At 41.2% G+C, this 17,823-nt stretch overlaps 1 protein-coding gene across 1 annotated transcript in view; it reads right to left on the minus strand.

Annotated features, from left to right (window-relative positions):
* Nucleotides 1–2,305: 2,305 nt before the first annotated feature.
* The window catches only part of RCL1 (RNA terminal phosphate cyclase like 1), a 32,066-nt gene continuing 16,548 nt past the window's right edge, over nt 2,306–17,823 (minus strand). The window contains exons 8-9 of the mRNA XM_066569132.1: nt 9,090–9,193; nt 2,306–2,963 (exon numbers count right to left, since the gene is read on the minus strand). Of these exons, the coding sequence (XP_066425229.1) occupies nt 2,813–2,963; nt 9,090–9,193 (255 nt within the window). The 3' untranslated portion in view covers nt 2,306–2,812. The remainder of the gene's footprint in view (nt 2,964–9,089; nt 9,194–17,823) is intronic.

Here is a 17,823-nt window from a genome sequence, read left to right on the forward strand (position 1 = left end):
GGATCTAGTTCCACCTAGCAGGTGGAACTAGATGATTTGTAAGGTCTCTTCCAACCAAAACCATTTTGATTCTATTATCAGAGCTGTTCACCCAAAGGGATTAACTAAATTACTGATGGATTGTTCAGAGCACAGGATTATTTATGTACAGCTAATCACTTCAAATTTAAGTTACCTGAGTATTACTCTGCTATGGATGGACTGAGATGAAAGATGTGTCTCCTAATAACTATCATCTTCACCATAAAGTCTGTGGCGACCAACACTATGAATTTTTTTCACCAAAAATGCATTTCCTCCGTCCAGCTCTAAAATTAACTATCTTACTGCTCGTGTGATCAGACCACCAAAGCAGATGTCAGTTGCTGTTTTGCCGATAAACAAGCTTTTATCTGCAGGATTTCCTTCTAATAAGTACTTTTCCCAGAACATGAAGGCCATATAACTTTAAGACAGTTCTAACCTAAAACCTCCTCTGGAATTGTTAATATTTCTCCAAAGAGTGACTGTTCTTGAAAAACTTACCAGTTTCATATACCATTCCTTTTTTCTGTAAGGCAACAAGCAAATTCACAGGATTTGAGTTGTTGCAGCAAGTGTTCTGCTGCAGAGCTATGCAATTTGCAGCAGGGCTAAGGCTTACCAGTCCAATTTTAACACTGAGGTTAAGTACAGGTAATTGTGTAACATAATATCTGCTGCTTGGGCAACTTATTGCCATCTCTATGCCTGGTGCAACTGAACATTTGGAAAAACAGCTGTATAGTTAAGCTTAAAAAGAATAAAGCTTTTAATTTTTGAAATTGTGACAATACTTGCAAATTTTTATTTAAGCAAATTTTGGAAATTGGACCTGTGGCACAAACTTGGATCTTTAATTAATGTAAGCTTTATATTTTTATTCAAGTGGCTTTTAATTTTAGTTTGTACATTTCACCTCTTGGATCAGTAGTGACTTGCATTTTGGGTAATTTTAATTTATGAAATTTCTAGTTTTTTTCATTACATAGCAACAGAAGGGAGCAAGGTAAATTCTTTCACGACTATATTCCTTCTTCTAACTTAAAATGTAAAAAACATAGTCAAGTTATTTTACTTCACATCCTATTGTTTTATTTAGGATTTCCTTAGCTGCAAGTCAAATTTTGGAAAGCTAATAAATTACAGGAATGGCTTCACCCTTTCCCTTCCTCCCTCTCTGGCAACTCCTAAAGTTATTTTTTTAATGTATCAGTTCAAGATAGCCATTTATGTTATGAAGGGCTTAGGAAAGACTTCCAGGCTTTTTTTTTTTCCCAGTTGTTGTCTGTTTTGCTTCAAAGGGAAATAAAACCTTATTTAGGAAAAAAACCAAACTTTATTTTTTCAAATCATGTCTAACAGATTGCAACACAAACAAAGTACAATAAAAAAATTACTCACACGGCCTGCAAAAGTTAACAAGACAGTAATCAAATAATGAACCTCTGTCCAAGTCCTTTTTGGGTCCAATATACATTCTTCATACTACAGAGGTAATGCCCACTTTACAGTGGCATCAGATAAAGTTTGTGAAACCATTTTAACACAGTCACTGGTATCTGCTCTCTCTATATAGCAGCTTTTGACACAGTTTTATATTCCTCCAGACACATGAAGGATAGTCTGAAGTCAAATATAAATTTCTTCCCTTGTGTCAAGAGTTCAGCATTAACTTCCACAGGTTTGCCTGGAATCTACCTGAGGCCTTTCATGAGTAAATATATACAACCTGGTAGAAACTGTTTTGCATCTCTCAATCCATCCCATAGAGCATTATTGGCACTTTAAAAAGGGAGCAGATGCACAAAATATGATGTTGGAACTGAATACATTTTTCTTTCTCAAAGCCTACAGCAATTTTTGCTGCTTTTAACAAGAAATTGTGAGCCACGCGTATAGCATGCCAAACAAACCTAAAAAGAATATATGTGATAAGTCAAAAGCTGCCATAGAGGTTTCTCCTCCCATGCCCATCTTTGCAAAAGAGGCTAAAATAAGTCAGTATAGGCTGTGATCTCCTCTACATTATTCTGACATTAGGATAAATAATAGACAGATATTTTATTCTTCTTTGAAGCTGCAACCCTGAGATGAGCTCAGCTGGTTAAAGCTCAGTGCTAATAATGCCAAGGTCATGGGTTTCATCCCTGTATAGGCTATTCACTTAAGAGTTGGGCTCAGTGATCCTTCTGGGTCCTTTCCAACTCAGACTATTTTGTGATCTGTGAATTTAGTAAATGTAAACAGGAGTGGAGCACTTGACAAATTCTACACACACACAATGTATAAACAAAGAATTGCTGCCATAGCTTTAATTTTCATGCCAATATTATCTCTGCAATTACCTCAATAATCTAATATTTCCATTGTGATCATTTGTTTTGCAATGCAAAGCTTGTTTTTGTTTTACCTCTCTATCTAAACCTTTCAGAAAAAGCTACGAGTGAAAGCAGTAAATACATAAAACCAGAGCACTCACCTCATTAAGGCCTGAGAGCACAGTGACATGAGGCACTTGTGTCCCATTCAGTGGAATACAGTGCAAAGAGTCCCAAGTCAGCTGAGACTCCAGAGAGCCTCTCCAAGCAGAACAGAATACTGGCATTGCATTTATAAATAGCACAGATCTAAATAGTCTGAAGTCAGCTTTATTGTTTTTGTGCAGTGAGCTTGGGTAACCCTGCGCTGGAATCATCACAAGTCTACCTGTGCCAGAGTAAGTACAGAGACAGGTACGGTTTATTAGATCTTTGCAGCATTTTCTGTCTTTCACAGAGTCTGTACATGTTTTTTATCTTATAGTTTTACTGAGGTTGCAAAATCCAATGCCAACACAGGTCATCAAAACTTTCTCCCCGCCCATGTGCTCTTCCTCAGTGGTCTTTGTTTCAATTTTAAACATGATCTGGAAGAAGCTTCTGAGGTGTCGCAGAAACTCAATTCTGAATGAGAGAAAATAATACTGTTTAAGAAACAAAACAGAAAGTCCAATAGCATTATGTACTAACACATATTCCAACAATGAGCATGTGAATGAAATAAGAAAATATTACTTAGTACAGAGAAACAGGGCTACAAGCTCCAAACACTGTTCTCATTGTGTTGTAGAAGTTGCTAGTGACCCTTCCTGAAACCTCTGCACTCTCTGTAGAAGCAGAGAGAGGAATGGCTGGTAACACAGCAAGACAAAATGGTGAGGAAAGAAGAAAGAAAGGAGAGGAATGTAGCTAGGCAGGTTATTTACTCCTGATGCTGACTCTTCATCAGGGCTATATGAACCCCATACCCCATACCAACCCATGATTCTCCTTTCCCCTGCCTAATATTTAAAGTAGAAATAAAACATAAACAGGCATGGGTGCATACTTTAAGAGAGATCCCAAAGCATGTGTTTGATTTCTGACTGATTACTGACTTCTCCACTTCTCAGTTAAATGTTTCATTAGGATTATATTCAGACTTAGAATTCTTCCTGTTTTCTCATTTTCAGGAAAAAAAAATTCCTTTCATCATTTCAGACAGAAAGGCAACAAAAAACTGAACAATCACACTGATCCTAAACAAACACTGACTGGAGGGTGAGTAACACGAAAACCTATAAAAAAAGAAAAAACCAAAAACATCCAAGAAAACATTTTTGCTGGCTTCTCCAAAAGAAGGAACATGCAATTGCACCAAAAGACTACAAAAGAAAATTTGTAATTGCTTCTGACAAAAGTTTGGACTCTTCCAGTCATGGCCACAAGCAAGTCTGCAGTCTTGAACAAAGATTTAATCTCCTCCAGCAACTGGTATGCCCCTTTCTTAGTTCAAAAAAATGGAATGTGGATATCCAGTTCACACATTAGCTTGTCTGCTCTACATGCTGAAAGCATAACTGCAGGCTAATCACACATACATCATTACAACAAATCAAGAGTAAGTATCCACAAAATGGGAAGAAGGAGAACAAAAGCCTAAGCCTGTCCCCACTGTGGCATCACGAGGCCTCTGAAAGCCTCTTGGCAGCTCCTATCCACAGAAATTGTGAAGGAGTACAAGGAAAATTGCAGGAGCAAAATTGCTTTATACACTTCAGCTGGGCATGCTGCTGTTTCTGCACTCAGATATATGCATGGGAGAGGAGGAAAATGGCAGGAGCTAGAAAAAGAGAGGCTGTGCCACCTACACTGGTGCGTGCTTGGGATGATCTCACGTATCTCTGGGGCAATCTGCTAAGTACCTCTGCAGGGTGAATGTGGGAACATTGCTTTTCTCCTGCATATCCTTTTCTCCTGCACTTTCCTGGACTGATAACTTGCTTCAGCACAGACACCAGCTTTCTCATCTCTCAAATAAACTAACAGTTGAAAGATAGAACTGAAAAGCACCTTTTCTTCCATGCCTCCCCAGCTGCAAGGTTTCTCACTGCAGCTATAGTAGGCAAATGGGCATATGCTGGCACAAATGCTCCAGTAAAGCTGACAGACCACAAGCTCTGTATCAGCCTTCTCCTTAGCTGGGTCCTTTCACAGGCTCTGGCAGTGTGACAAGAAAGCAGCCAAGCCCAAAACAGGAGAAGTGAACTGCAAGGAGACACTGCAGAATAAACTGTAAAAATGACAGAGGCCATGTGGAGCCAGAGACTCAGGAAAAAATCCTAAAAGGTGATCAGGAAACTCTGCAACATGTTGGTGGGATCAGTTCAGCCCATACCTCTCTGGGCTACCCTGCATCTCTGCATCTTTTTCCTTTTGAATAAAGGCTGAGTGAGAAAAATATCAGCCCCTACATCCATGGGAAAGGCTCTCTGGGGTGCAAGCAAGGGGAAGGCTTCCTGGGGACACCAGGGGAAAATGCAGAAGCACCAAAAGGCCAGCTTTGTCTTGTAACAGTGGAAGCACAAGTGGTACAAACCCTGAAAATAGAAGAGAAAGAGGCAGGAAAGTAGAGGTTTGTGACAGAAAGCAGGCTTGTATTAGCTCCGAGGTTGGTCTGGGTCGCAAGTGGGCACCTCAAATAATAGCAGAGGGCACTCCAACCACACAGGTACAGGCTGCAGGACTGAGGGAGGGGGTGAAAGGTACAAAGAAGGTTTATTTGGCTGAAAATTTACACTCTGTGTTCAGGCAAGAACAAGGCAGCAGCTGAACAGAGCTTCTTCTTAGGTGCAGGGACAGCTACATGAGCCACACTGGAGGCCTTGTAGCCAAAACCAACAAGAGTAAAAGGCCTGTTTATCTAAGTGCTGTCTTTTCCCCAAAGCCTGCTAAGAATTACCAACAAGTACACAAGAACTTCACATATTGAGCAAAGCAACCAACTAACAGAGAGAGCAGTGTGAGAGAAGACCTGTGTACCAGCAGTGCATTCTTGGTTCAGCTGCACTGGGGCCTGCACAGGGCTTTGCCTGCTAGCAGCAGCCCCAGCACGGCTCTCCTAAGTCCTGCCACACACCTTCCCTGCAGGAGACAAACTGAGGAGCCGGGAGTGGGCATCCCCAGTCAGGGGAGAAACTGAAAGTGTCAGCTTGGCTGGGCAGAGGCACCCTAACCGCACCTCTTGAAGCCCCTAAACCCTTGCAAAGCCATGGATTGGGGCACTCGGGCTTTTGGGGCACAACAGGCTTTCCTGTTGCTGTCTTTCATGTACCCCTGGCGCACGCTGATCCACCTGCATGCAGACAGGTCTGTCCTGCCAGACTGACCTCTGTGAGTTAGTGGGATGGCCAGCACTCTGCATTTGATTTTAAGCTCAGCTTGACAGAAAGGCACTTGCTTCTGTGAAATACAGACACTAAGAAAGGGGTAACAGCAGCTGCTGGCCCTGCAGACTGTTAGCTCCACTGCCACTCAGGACAGCCCTGCTCATGGTGTTTCATTTCCACTCCCCATAGTTAGCTGAAGCAAAGGATGTCTCTTGTGAAAATAAGAAGTTTCCTCATTCTAATGGACATGTTCCAAAGCATTTTGTCCCCATGTGATGCTCTCAGCAGCCAGCTGAACTGTCACATTCATGCTATATTATGCTGGACAGGGAAGCCAATAATATAGCTTTTAAATAACTTCAGATTCTGTAGGGTGAAAGTGTTAAATACAGAGATGTCACAGCTCTGAAAGAAAAGAAGGAACAACGACACGGAACATGACAATACTGCAATTTACTTCATAAGCTTGTATATCCTATGAGTTGCTTGGGAACCAAATTTACCAGTCCTTTATAAACAGCCCTAGTTGAGGGCATAAAAAGCCCTAGTTGTTGAATGCGTAAAAAGCTGCATTCTATCTGAACAGATCCCATAGGATTGATGAGTCACAGATTCTCACAGAATCATAGATTTTACAGTATGCTGCTTCAGTATGACCTTTATCCCTGCTGTATACACCTAGCTTGGAAGAAGTGACAACCCACCAACTTGAATTCATCCTGCTTACAAAATAAACTAGTGTATTTGCTTGATTTTCACAGAAGAAAAAAAAGGGTAAAAATTTAAAAATACTCACAATGACAAGTGATTGGATTGTCTCATATGCTTAACTGTGCACTTCAAACGCTAATATCTACTCTTCTGATACCTTCCACATGAATACTTACTTTATAGGGGATTACTTCCCCTTTGTGCAATGGGATACTTCCCTGTCTTCCCCTCAAAATCTGATGAATGTTGTTTCCAAGGTATCAGGGGTTGAGAAGAGCAGTTAGGTAATTTTTAGCTCTCATGTGATGGCACCACCATTCTTCAGTTATCACAGTACTGTACCTTTCACGTATACAGCACCGGTACCATGATAACCGAAAAAGGACAGTTCATGCTCTTATTATTTGATGCCATTGCCAGATAAACAAACCTCCCTTCATCTGACTAAAGAATAACTGCTCAGTCTCTAGAAATAACTGTGATCTATTAAATCCCTTGCAAGTCTGAAAAATTAAATTTTTGATAAATTGTTTTGATAAATTTGTTTTGATGAATTTTTTTTTGATAATTTGTTTCCCTAACCAGTTTCTCCTAGAACTCAATTAGGCCACTGCTGTGAAAGATAATAAAAGGTGTTTTTATAAATACATTAAAAACTAAAGGAAGGCCATGGAAAATCTCCATGCTTTAGTGGGTGTGGAAGCGAACATTGTAATCAAGGATGAGGAAAAGGCTGAGGTCCTCAAGGTCTTCTTTGCCTCATTCTTTAACAGTAAGACTCATCCTCAGGGCAACCAGCCCCCTAGATGGGGTACAGGGAGCAGAATAGATCTTCTGCAATACACGATTAAGTACTGAGGCATTTAGAATTCTATGGGATTGGATGGAATTCATTCAAGGGTACTGAGGGTGCTGGCAGAAGCATTCACCAAGAAAATCTCCATCATGTAGCATCAGTCCTGGCTAACTGAACAGGTCCCAGAGGACTGGAAGTTGGCCAGTGATGCTCATACCAGCAGGGTCAGAAGGGAGGACCCAGGGAACTATAGGAATAGCCCATGGCTTGGATGAGTACCCTCTTCACTAGGTAAAAAACCATTTGTATGGCTGGGCCCAGAGAGTATCGGTGCATGGAGTTACATCCAGCTGGTGGCCAGTGACCAGTGGTGTTCTCCAGGGCTCTCTGGGGCCAGTTCTGTTTAATATCTTCATTAGTGATGTGGATGAGGGGATTGAGTGACCCTCAGTCAGTTTGCAGATGACACCAAGCTGGGTGGGAGTGCTGATCTGCTGGAGGGCAGGAAGGCTCTGCAGAGGGATCTGGACAGGCTGGACCATGGGCCCAGGCCAGTGGTGTGAGGGTCAACAAGGCCCAGTGCTGGGTCCTGCCCTTGGGTCACAGCAAGCCCAGGCAGTGCCACAGGCTGGGGCAGAGTGGCTGCAAAGCTGCCACAGGAAAAGGCCCTGGGGGTGCTGGTGACAGCAGCTGAACATGAGCCAGCAGTGCCCAGGGGGCCAAGAAGGCCAATGGCATCCTGGCCTGTGCCAGCAATGGTGTGGCCAGCAGGAGCAGGGCAGGGATTGTCCCCCTGTACTCAGCACTGGTGAGGCCACACCTCAAATCCTGTGCTCAAGTTTGAGCCTCTCACTCCAAGAAAGACATTGAGGTGCTGGAGCATGTCTAGAGAAGGACAACAGAGCTGGTGAAGGAATACAAGTCCTGTGAGGAACACCTGAGGGAGCTTGAAATGTTTAGCCTGAAGAAAAAAGGAGGCTCAGGGAGACCTTATTGCTCTCTACAATTGCCTGAAAGGAGATTGTACAGAGGTGAGGGTTTGGTTTCTTCTCCCAGGCAACAAGTGACAGGATTAGAGGAAATGGCCTCAAGCTGCACCAGTGTAGGTTCAGGTTAGACATCAGGAAGAGTTTTTTCACTGCAAGGGCTGTTAAGAATTGAAATGGGCACCCATGGGGGTGGTGGTGGAGTCGCAATCTGTGGAAGTGTTAAAGAAACAACCAGATCTAGCACTACAGTCTAGTTGAGAAATAGTGTTCAATCAAAAGTTGGACTTGATCTTAGACGTCTTTTCCAACCTTGATGATTCTATGATTCTGTAACCTGTGTTTACAACTAGCAATGTAAGAAATTAATTTCTTTTCTATCCCCTGAACAACTACCAGCTACAGACAAAGCTTTAGTAAAAACTGAGACTGAAGGACCAGATAGGATTCTGCTGCCCAATAAAACCTTAAAATAGAACATAGCTCCGTGAACTGAAGTCTTAAGCTGTTTCATAGGAAGAATCACTGGCCAGCCATTTGAAATACAACATTTAATGACACAGCTACAGAGAGATCACCAGGGAAAATATAGTAGTGTACACTAGGCAATAAAAAGCCAACTGATGTACACATACATTCCACGTCAAGAACCATCAATAAACCCTGTCTCTGCAATTCTCAGAAACAGGAATAATATAGAACAGTAAGGGACTCATCTAACATGTAGAAACAAACCCAAGGCAACTTCACCACTTGTCTCATTTGAAGTCAGGTACAAGTTGTTCTATTTGTTACCATAGGCAAAATCTCCCATATATAAAAATAGCTGTGCAATAAAACTAGTGAATTAAAACAAGACTGTGTAAGTGAACTGAACAAAACAACTTACGTGTATGGAGACAAAGGTCCCAACAGGACTTTGGAAACATCCCGCTGTCCAAGGGTCATAAGGAGCAGAGCAAGGCTTTGATTTGTTGAATCTACACAGCCTCCCTGCAAACCAAAATGTTTTAATAATTAATCTCTGTACAAACCAGCAATTGGGATGGGAGGAGAGTAACAAAGGCAAAAGATACACTTAAAAGGGTGAAATACCACTCCCAATTTTTAAGGGCCAAGAAGATAAAAATCTAGATTTTTTTTAACAATGAAAAATCAATTTCACATGGCTAGGAAAAGAACAGAACTAAAACCCATAAGAAGATCACATTAAATATCCCTCCTAATCTGTTTTAACACCTCAGAATGTAAACACTGAAGAATTTCTTTCCAGTAAATTGAAAAGAGGTATTAGTTCTAGTTGACATGCATCTGAAGATCCATGAATTCCAGCACTATATTATAATAGTTACATTTGGACAAATAGTTCAGTGTTAGCACCTGGAAAACAGCAAGTTAAAAGTTATTTAGCACTTATTCACAAAAACCCTTGCTGCCAACTTTTATGAGTTTACACCTGTAAAACATTTCCCCTCCATCATTAAAATAGAAGATTTTTTATTGCTAGTGAAAGAGCCATACATAAAATTAAGCAGAAGCACACACACTCATGTACATATTTGACTGTAGTAAGTCATATGCAAGGTAAATTGTTCTGTATGTGGAAAATATTTACTATGATGCATACATTAATTAGAACTAGAAGACTAGAATTAGAAAGAATTAGAAATAAGAATTGTTTACAAAGCTGGAATATAAATTTAAAGGGATACCTTCAGTCAAAGCTGCTGTAGAGACCAGCCACATGAAATCTATGAATAGTTTTCTGCTGCATCAGGCCTAATGCTAAGTCTTCAGAATAGGCTCTCTTGAAATCAAAACCTTACTTTTTTAAAACCAAATTCTCTAATAAGGTAAACTGACAGCTACCTTTGTTGACAAGGAAGGTAACCTATCATAATTTCAAGACATAACACTATCCAAGAAGGCAAGGGAGAAAATATATTTTGGACTACACAGATTAAGAGAATCAGCCAATGTGACAACCTCAGCACATTTACTCAGTGAGAGGCAGAAAGGCAGAGCCTTTCTGAGAGGGGATACTGAAGACTTAATTTTCAAGATGGCCTTTCTTCTGTGTGACAAGCTGCAGCTCCATTCTTCTGAAAAAAAGTCTGTGCATTATATGCAAGGAACTACAGCACAGCAAAATAAGTAGCTCTATTCCATTCACTACCATGATCTGACTCCTAAAACATGCTCTTACAGCAGTGCTTGCCCTCTTAACTGTGTGAACTTGATGCACCAAAATGAAGTTCACATAATGTAATGCTGCCTATAGGACTGATAAAAATTTTGCTTTATCTTGAGTGAACAGAGCACTTGCAGAATTTGCTGGTGCAATCTAAAGCCACAGATCTCACCAGCTGTATTTGCCAATGAAACATATACCAAAGCAGATAAGAGTTTAGTAAGGATATTCCTGACACTGGACTTTCTGTAGTTGTAGTTTGATTAGTAATTCAAAATGCTCCTTCTTACTTGGATGAAAACTTCACATTTTCTGAGCTTGTTTTACTTCTCTAGAGCTGAAAACATTATAAAGTATCTACTTTTATAACACAATTTATACAAAAGCTTCAATCAGCATGGAGACAACCATGTCCTAAGAAATAAAACACAATGCATCCATCATGTCCTAACTGCTTACATAAGCTCCCTACATTGCTGCAGTGAGTCAGTCGTCCCCAGTACTGCTGTGCAGCAGCAATCTGCTATGCACATTTGTGGCGCTGTCCCCTTGAGCCACTCTACCATCTCCTGAGGAATTCTCATTAGACACTGACCTTGATTAATGGCTCCTGGGCAGTTAAGCTCCTTTTTAGCTTACCAGAAACAGTCTGCTCCCAGGAACTTCTGCCTAACAAACTGCTATTTTCTAATGGACAGTCTTGGAACATTATTTTTGTCTAAATCACAGCACAGGTGGAACAATATTATTGTCACTGCACCTTTTGACAAAAATTCCAGTAACAACTGACCCAGATTATGGCCAGAATGGAGAATGACAGAAGGCTAAAGCCAAGCACCTCACAACCCTACTAGCAGCAGTACTAAGCAAGGGTCTTTGAGTTCTCCAAGGCTGCACCAGCACCTCCCTCGAAGTGGTACAGCTCTCAAGGCTCAACAACCCTCAAATCTTCAGTACTTAGAGAACAATCACCAAAAGCTGTTGACAGGGCCTGCACTGACACACTCAACCCTCAAAGCTTAACCCTTCAAAGTGTTTACAGGTACAAAGCCATCTGACATATTTTACTAAACTTGAAGGGAATTTTCAACCTTTTTATATACATCTTTATGTCTATCTGTGTGCATGTATGAATTTATTTAAATATACTACATCAAGTGTAGTATGAATGTTGCCATCTCTTAATTTTTCAAATAAGTTGCTACTGAGCTTATAGAAAATCTCACTGAATACTTTTGTAAATATTAGTCACAGAATCACAAAACGGTTAAGATTGGAAGGGATCACAGCAGGTCAGCTAGTCCAGCCTCCCTGCTCAAGCAGGATCGCCCCAGAGTACACGGCACAGGATTATATCCAGACTGTTCTTGAGTTTCTCCAGTGCATGAGACTCCACAATCTCTTCGGGCAACCTGTTCCAGTGTGCAATCACCTGCACTGTAGAGGATATCTAAAAATATCTTCCTCATATCTAGGTGGAACTTCCTGTGCATCAGTTTCTGTCTAGTGCCTCTTGCCCTAATGCCTGGCACCACCAAGAAGAGCTTGGATCCATCTTCCTGGCACACTCCCTTCATAAGGTCCCCACTCAGTCACCTCTTCTCAACACCAAACAGGAGCAGCTCGCTTGGCCTTTCCTTTGAGAGAGATGCTCCAGTCCTTTAATCATCTTTGTCATCTCCTCTAGACTTGCTCCAGGAGCACCATGCCTCTCTTGTACTGGACACAGCATTCCATATGTAGCCTCACCAGGGCTGAGTAGAGGGGCAGGATCAACACCCTCAACCTGCTGTCAGTGCTCTTCCTAATGCACCCCAGGGTATCATTGGCCTTCCTGGCCACCAGGACACACTCTGGCTCCTGGACAGCATGTTGTCCCCCAGAATACAGAGAGCTATTCCCCAGTGGTTCAGTTCCCAGCCTCTGCTAGTGCCCAGGTTATTCTTCCCTACATGCAGAACCCTGCATTTGCCTTTGCTGAATTTCACAGCTCTTCTCTGCCCACCTCTCCACCCTCTCAAGGCCCTTCTGAAGGGCAGCATGGCCCTCTGGGGTATCAACCACTGCTCCCAGCTCTGTGTCATCAGTGAACTCACTGAGAAAACATTTGTGCGTTTGTTCAAGTTATTGGTGTAGAAGTTAAACAATACTGGACCAGTATTGAACTTTGGGGACACCACCAGTGACAGGCCTCCAGCCTGACTCTGCAATACTGATTACATCCTCCTGGGATCTCCCATTCAGCTGGTTCTTAATTCACCTCACTGTCCACTCATCTAATCCACATTTCCAAAATTTGCCTATGAGGATGTTGTAAGAGACAGTGTCAAAAGCCTTGCTGAAGTCAAGGTAGACAATATCCACTGCTTTTCCCTAATCAATTCATCTAGTTGTTTCATTACAGAAGAGAAGCAGGTCAGTCAAGTATGATTTACCTTTAATGAATCCCTACTGACAACTCCTGTTCACTTTCTTGTCCTCCATGTGGATAGAAATGGCCCCCAGAATCATCTTTCCAAGACTTCATATGAGGCTGACTGTCTGGTAGCTTCCTGGGTCCTTCTTTCCCTTTTTATGCCCAGTGTGATGTTTGCTTCCTTCCAGTCCTCAGGCACTTCTCCTGATCACCACAGCATCTCAAAGATGGTTGTAAATTGCCCACCTTGGTGTCTATCAGCTCTCTCAGCACTTGTGGGTCCATCCCATCAGGGCCCATGGACTTGTAAATGCCAGGTTTGCCTGACTCCAGCTTGGTCCTCCTTTGGCAAGGGAAAGTCTCCATTCAAGCCTTCCTTGTCCCTGGTCTCCTGGGTCAGAGATCCCTGAGGGCTGGTCTTGTCAGTGATGACCAATGCAAAGGCAGCATTCACTAACTGCCTCCTCTGGGTCCTCTGTTAACAGGGTCCCACTTCCATTTAGTATCAGGCCCATATTATCCTTTTTCCCTTTGTTAGAGATGTATTTGAAAAATCCTTTCTTGCTGTCCTTGACATTCTTTGCCAAACTTAATTCCAGGTGGACCTTGGCTTCCCTTGTCTCTTTTCTACATACTCTGACAATATCTCTATATGAATTCCAAGTAACCTGACCCTGCTTCCAGTTCCTGCTTACCCTTGATAATGAGAGTAGTTCTTTATTTATCCATCAGATCTTTTCCCCTTTGCCCAATTTCTTCCATATTTGGAAGCATTGTTCTTGAGCCTGAAGGAAGTGAACCTTGAATATCGACCAACTCTCTTGGACCCCTCATGGTCTCTTGGACTCTGTGGGGTTTGTTCTCATGGCATTCTCCATGAAGATCTCCCTGCAGAAGCTAAAGTTAGCTCTCCTGAAGTCCGTGGTTGTGGCTACTTGCTGCCCTGCTTTCTCCTCATCTGGAACTGAGTTCCACACTCTCATGGTCACACCTCCAGCAAAGCCTTATCTGTTTGTTAGTATCAGTTGAGCAGCACACCATTGCCTGGGGGATCCTCCACTATGTCTGTTCAGGAAATTGTCATCTGTGCTTTCCAGGAACCTCCTGGGCTGTTTGTTTTTCATTGTGCTGGTTCTGCAGCAGATGTCAGGGGAGTAAAGTCCCCCAAAAGAACCAGGGCCTGTGACTTTGAGGCTGCTTCAGATGCCTGTAGATGGCCTCATTCACTTTCTCCTGCTGATTGGGCAGCAAATACCCACAACAGCAAACACCCTTACTAGTCTGCTGTTTAATCCTCATCCATAAGCCCATCATCCTCATCAAGACAGAGCTCGACACTGTCAGGGCTGTCTCTCCTGAACACGGTGTAGCCCTTCATGCCAACATTCCAGTCACATGAACTATGCCACCATGTGTCTGTCACCGCAGTAAGATCAAAGCCCTGCGACTGCATGCAGGTCTTTAGCTCATCTTGTTTGTTCCCCATACTGTGCATACTGGTGCTCATGCACCTTACAGAAGTATTTGATTGTGTCAGCATTCCAGGAGTCAATGATTAAATGCTGCTAAGTTCTTCAGACAAATTGTTGATCAAGTCTGAGGCTACATTTTGCAAGGGATACACTTTTGTGACCCAAAGGGAGGACCTCCCTTAACCCTTCTGCAGCCTTATCCTTTTCTATCCTCACCCTTTTTGCATTCCATTCTCTGTATAAATCATTGTAGATTCACTCTAACCCAATTTTTCTTTGCGTGCTTCAACTGTGTAATAATCAATAGTGAACCTTGCCATCAAACTTTGCAGCACGTCAACAAATTTATACAAAAACTTGCTTTTGACAATACTTTTGCCCATGATTTAAGTAATCTAAACCACTCATTTGCAACCATTCCTGCAAAGGCAGTTCCCAGACAGTGATATTAAGTGATTCCTTGTAATCTAATGACTGAACAGTAACTTCTGCCAAGTGAAGGACTTTACATTCCCAAGGAGGCCAAGTTTTTTTCTATCAATCCACCTGCCACTTATTCAAGAGTCAAAAATTAGAAACAACCCTCGCAAAAGAAATGGGATGGGCAAAGTCAGAGCCAAGGTACATTTGTTCCAAAATAGCTGGTGCTCATTACCAATGTAGAATGCAGCTTCTACACTGTATTAATTCAGTCTATGGCAGTTTCTCCGTTATTATTTACACTGACTACAGAGCCAGATCAAGCTAGTTGTGACAATTAGACACAGATCCCTTAAAATCCCATCCATTTTTAAATGTTGTACAAATACTAAAGCTGACATGTACATACAAATATCACAACTCCCTGTATTGGACAAAAGCGTTTCGAAAAGATTTTTTCTTTTGAGCTTGAGCCCTGCTTTGACTAAGTGTTAGTTATATTTTGGGATACACACAATTTCCTCCATTACCTGTGTGGTACATATTTGCAGGACTCAGTAATTTGTTATGCAAAAAGTAACAAATTATTGCAGAGGGTTTGTATTTTGGTTTTTGGGGTTTGGGTTTTTTCCCAGAAGAATGGAGCAAAGCCTGACTACACTGAAGTAAGACCATCTTGAAAATTAAGCCATCAATGAAATCCTTCACGCATTTTAGCTCTAGCTCAATAAAACAAACAGTTTTAGCCCTCCTGCCCCTTCAAGGTCCCCTAGCCTTTCTTCATTAAAGAATTCAGCCTTAAATAGGTACACATACTCCCCTATTTTTCATGATTACAAAGAATATAAAAATTAAATCCTTTTCCAGTTCTTCCAGATTTTCCATTCTGCCAATTACTCTCTAAATAAAGCTCCCATAAACAATGTCTTTCAAAGGCAAGAGTTAAAACCCTTACCGCCCTTCTACAATTAAGCTTCAGAAAGAACTGCATATGGATTTGTAATGACAATGCTAGTCAGTCCCTCCATTGCCCCCTCTTGCAGAGCCACTGTAATTAAGGCACTGTGCCACTTATTACTAGTCTATTAGCTCTGACATCTTTCCATCAACAAATGTGCATTAAAAAATCTCTGCTGATTCCAAGAATCATGCAACACAATATCTTTTTGAAGGCTTAGTAAAAGGACTTTTAGCAAAACTCAAATCCTTAGATTTTCTAGGTTTAAACTTTACACAATGGCAAGCACTTTACAAAATGTCCCTGAACCTCTTTCAACAGTAACTGCAACTCCAGCAAATTTGTGGGTGATCCCAACACCTAAAACCTTTAAACAGAGAATTGTCTCCAGTGCTCTCAGGGTGCCCTGGTCTGGTCAACCCTCCCTGGCTCCCACAGCATAGTACCTACTGGTAAAAACACAGATGGTGAAATAATCCCATAAAGAGAAGATCTAAAACCAGGAAAATAAATTCTCCCTTGAGCCCTGTATTCAACAAGTAGGTGGCGTAAAAAGATGTGGGACTTAAAGATTGCCTGTTCAGAGTAATCTATTCTTGCTTTTTTTAGATTTTTAGTTTCATTTAACATATTACCTAGGCAAAGAAACATAAACAACTAGTACATTAAACCTAAAAAGGCACTGTGCACTTTGCAACATGTTCTTATATCCCCTCTGTGTTCAACACTAAATCAAACTGACCTAACAAAAAAACCAAAAAGACCAAACAAAAAATCACCCCAAACAAAAAATAAATGTCCAAAAAGCAAACACCCTAAAAAAGTCCATCCCAAAACAAAAAACAAACTAACCCCCAAAAAATACAAAAGAAAGAAAATGAAGAAGAAATCTCATCTTTCAAAATTCAGGCTAGTACTGTAGGACCACTTGTATCATAGATAAATTCAAGTATGTATTATAAAAACTACATAACAAAACCCATCATATTGCCCATGATGGAGGGAGAGGGGAATTCACTTAATAATGACTAAGCACTGCAGTGAAAAAGTAGCACAACAGCCAAAAATGCTAGCAAACTAGAACTTTTCATAGTAAGCTGCTATAGTGAAGGACAAATAGTCTGTACACTGCTCAGCATTTTTCAGTTTCTCTAGGACAGAAGTCATCCACACATAAGGGAGTCTTCCAGCAGCACCAGCAGTACCATAGCAAGCCACAGCTAACAACCTCACTCACTCAGATTCTGATCTTCAAAGACACTGAAACCTGACAGCCTATTACTTTATGATTCAAAGACTTATCCGACCCTGCTGCCTCCTCAAAAATTTTTCCTGTTGTCTTAAGATACTCACTATCCTTTGCAGAACTTGACTCATCATATTCAAATGGCTGCCATACACTAAAGCAGAAAGTTACTTGCTTTAGGCCTTTCCAGTGCTCTTCATTTTGTAAATTCTCTGACATCTGAGTCTGTGCAAAACATATTATCTGGACAAACTGCCTCACTATTTTTAATCTATCAAGTGCTAAATGGTTTCCAAAGGAAAAAAAAAACAAACCTATTGTTGCTGATAAAAAGTATGTGTAAACTGGATTTTTGATGTGCCTGGACATATGACTACCAGAAGATCTTTTCCAAGATATTACACAAACAAATGTACCAAAAGATTTTTGCAGTTCACACCTGAAATAAAAATAACTACATGACATACATAATTGCAGAAACAGACAGATGTTTCCACCACTAGCTGTGACTACATTCTCCACACAGGCCAGAGTTTCAAGTACAAGGGATCTAGATTGTACCCAGCAACCCAAAAAGAACATTTTGGCAGTGGCATTTCCATGAGACAAGAAGCCTGGGCAAGAAAAGTCCCTTAGCAACATGATTTATATGCTGAATAACTATAGACAAAATATTAATGGAAGACTGGAAAAAGTGACCAACTGGTAATTCAAACAGATAAAAGATTTGCAACAGGGAAAAAGAAAAATAAAATGGGCACAGATGAACAATCTAACACAGGTATGGATGTAATTTATGAAGTTGAGGGGCTTTTTTATATTTAACTGCATTCCCTAAAATAGAATCTCAATAATGGCAGTTTTAACACTTTGGGAAGTCATATAGCTTATTACAGTTCAGAGTAACTACTTGTTTTTTT

The sequence above is a fragment of the Molothrus aeneus genome, chromosome Z (assembly GCF_037042795.1).
Source record: "Molothrus aeneus isolate 106 chromosome Z, BPBGC_Maene_1.0, whole genome shotgun sequence".
Lineage (NCBI taxonomy): Eukaryota > Metazoa > Chordata > Aves > Passeriformes > Icteridae > Molothrus > Molothrus aeneus.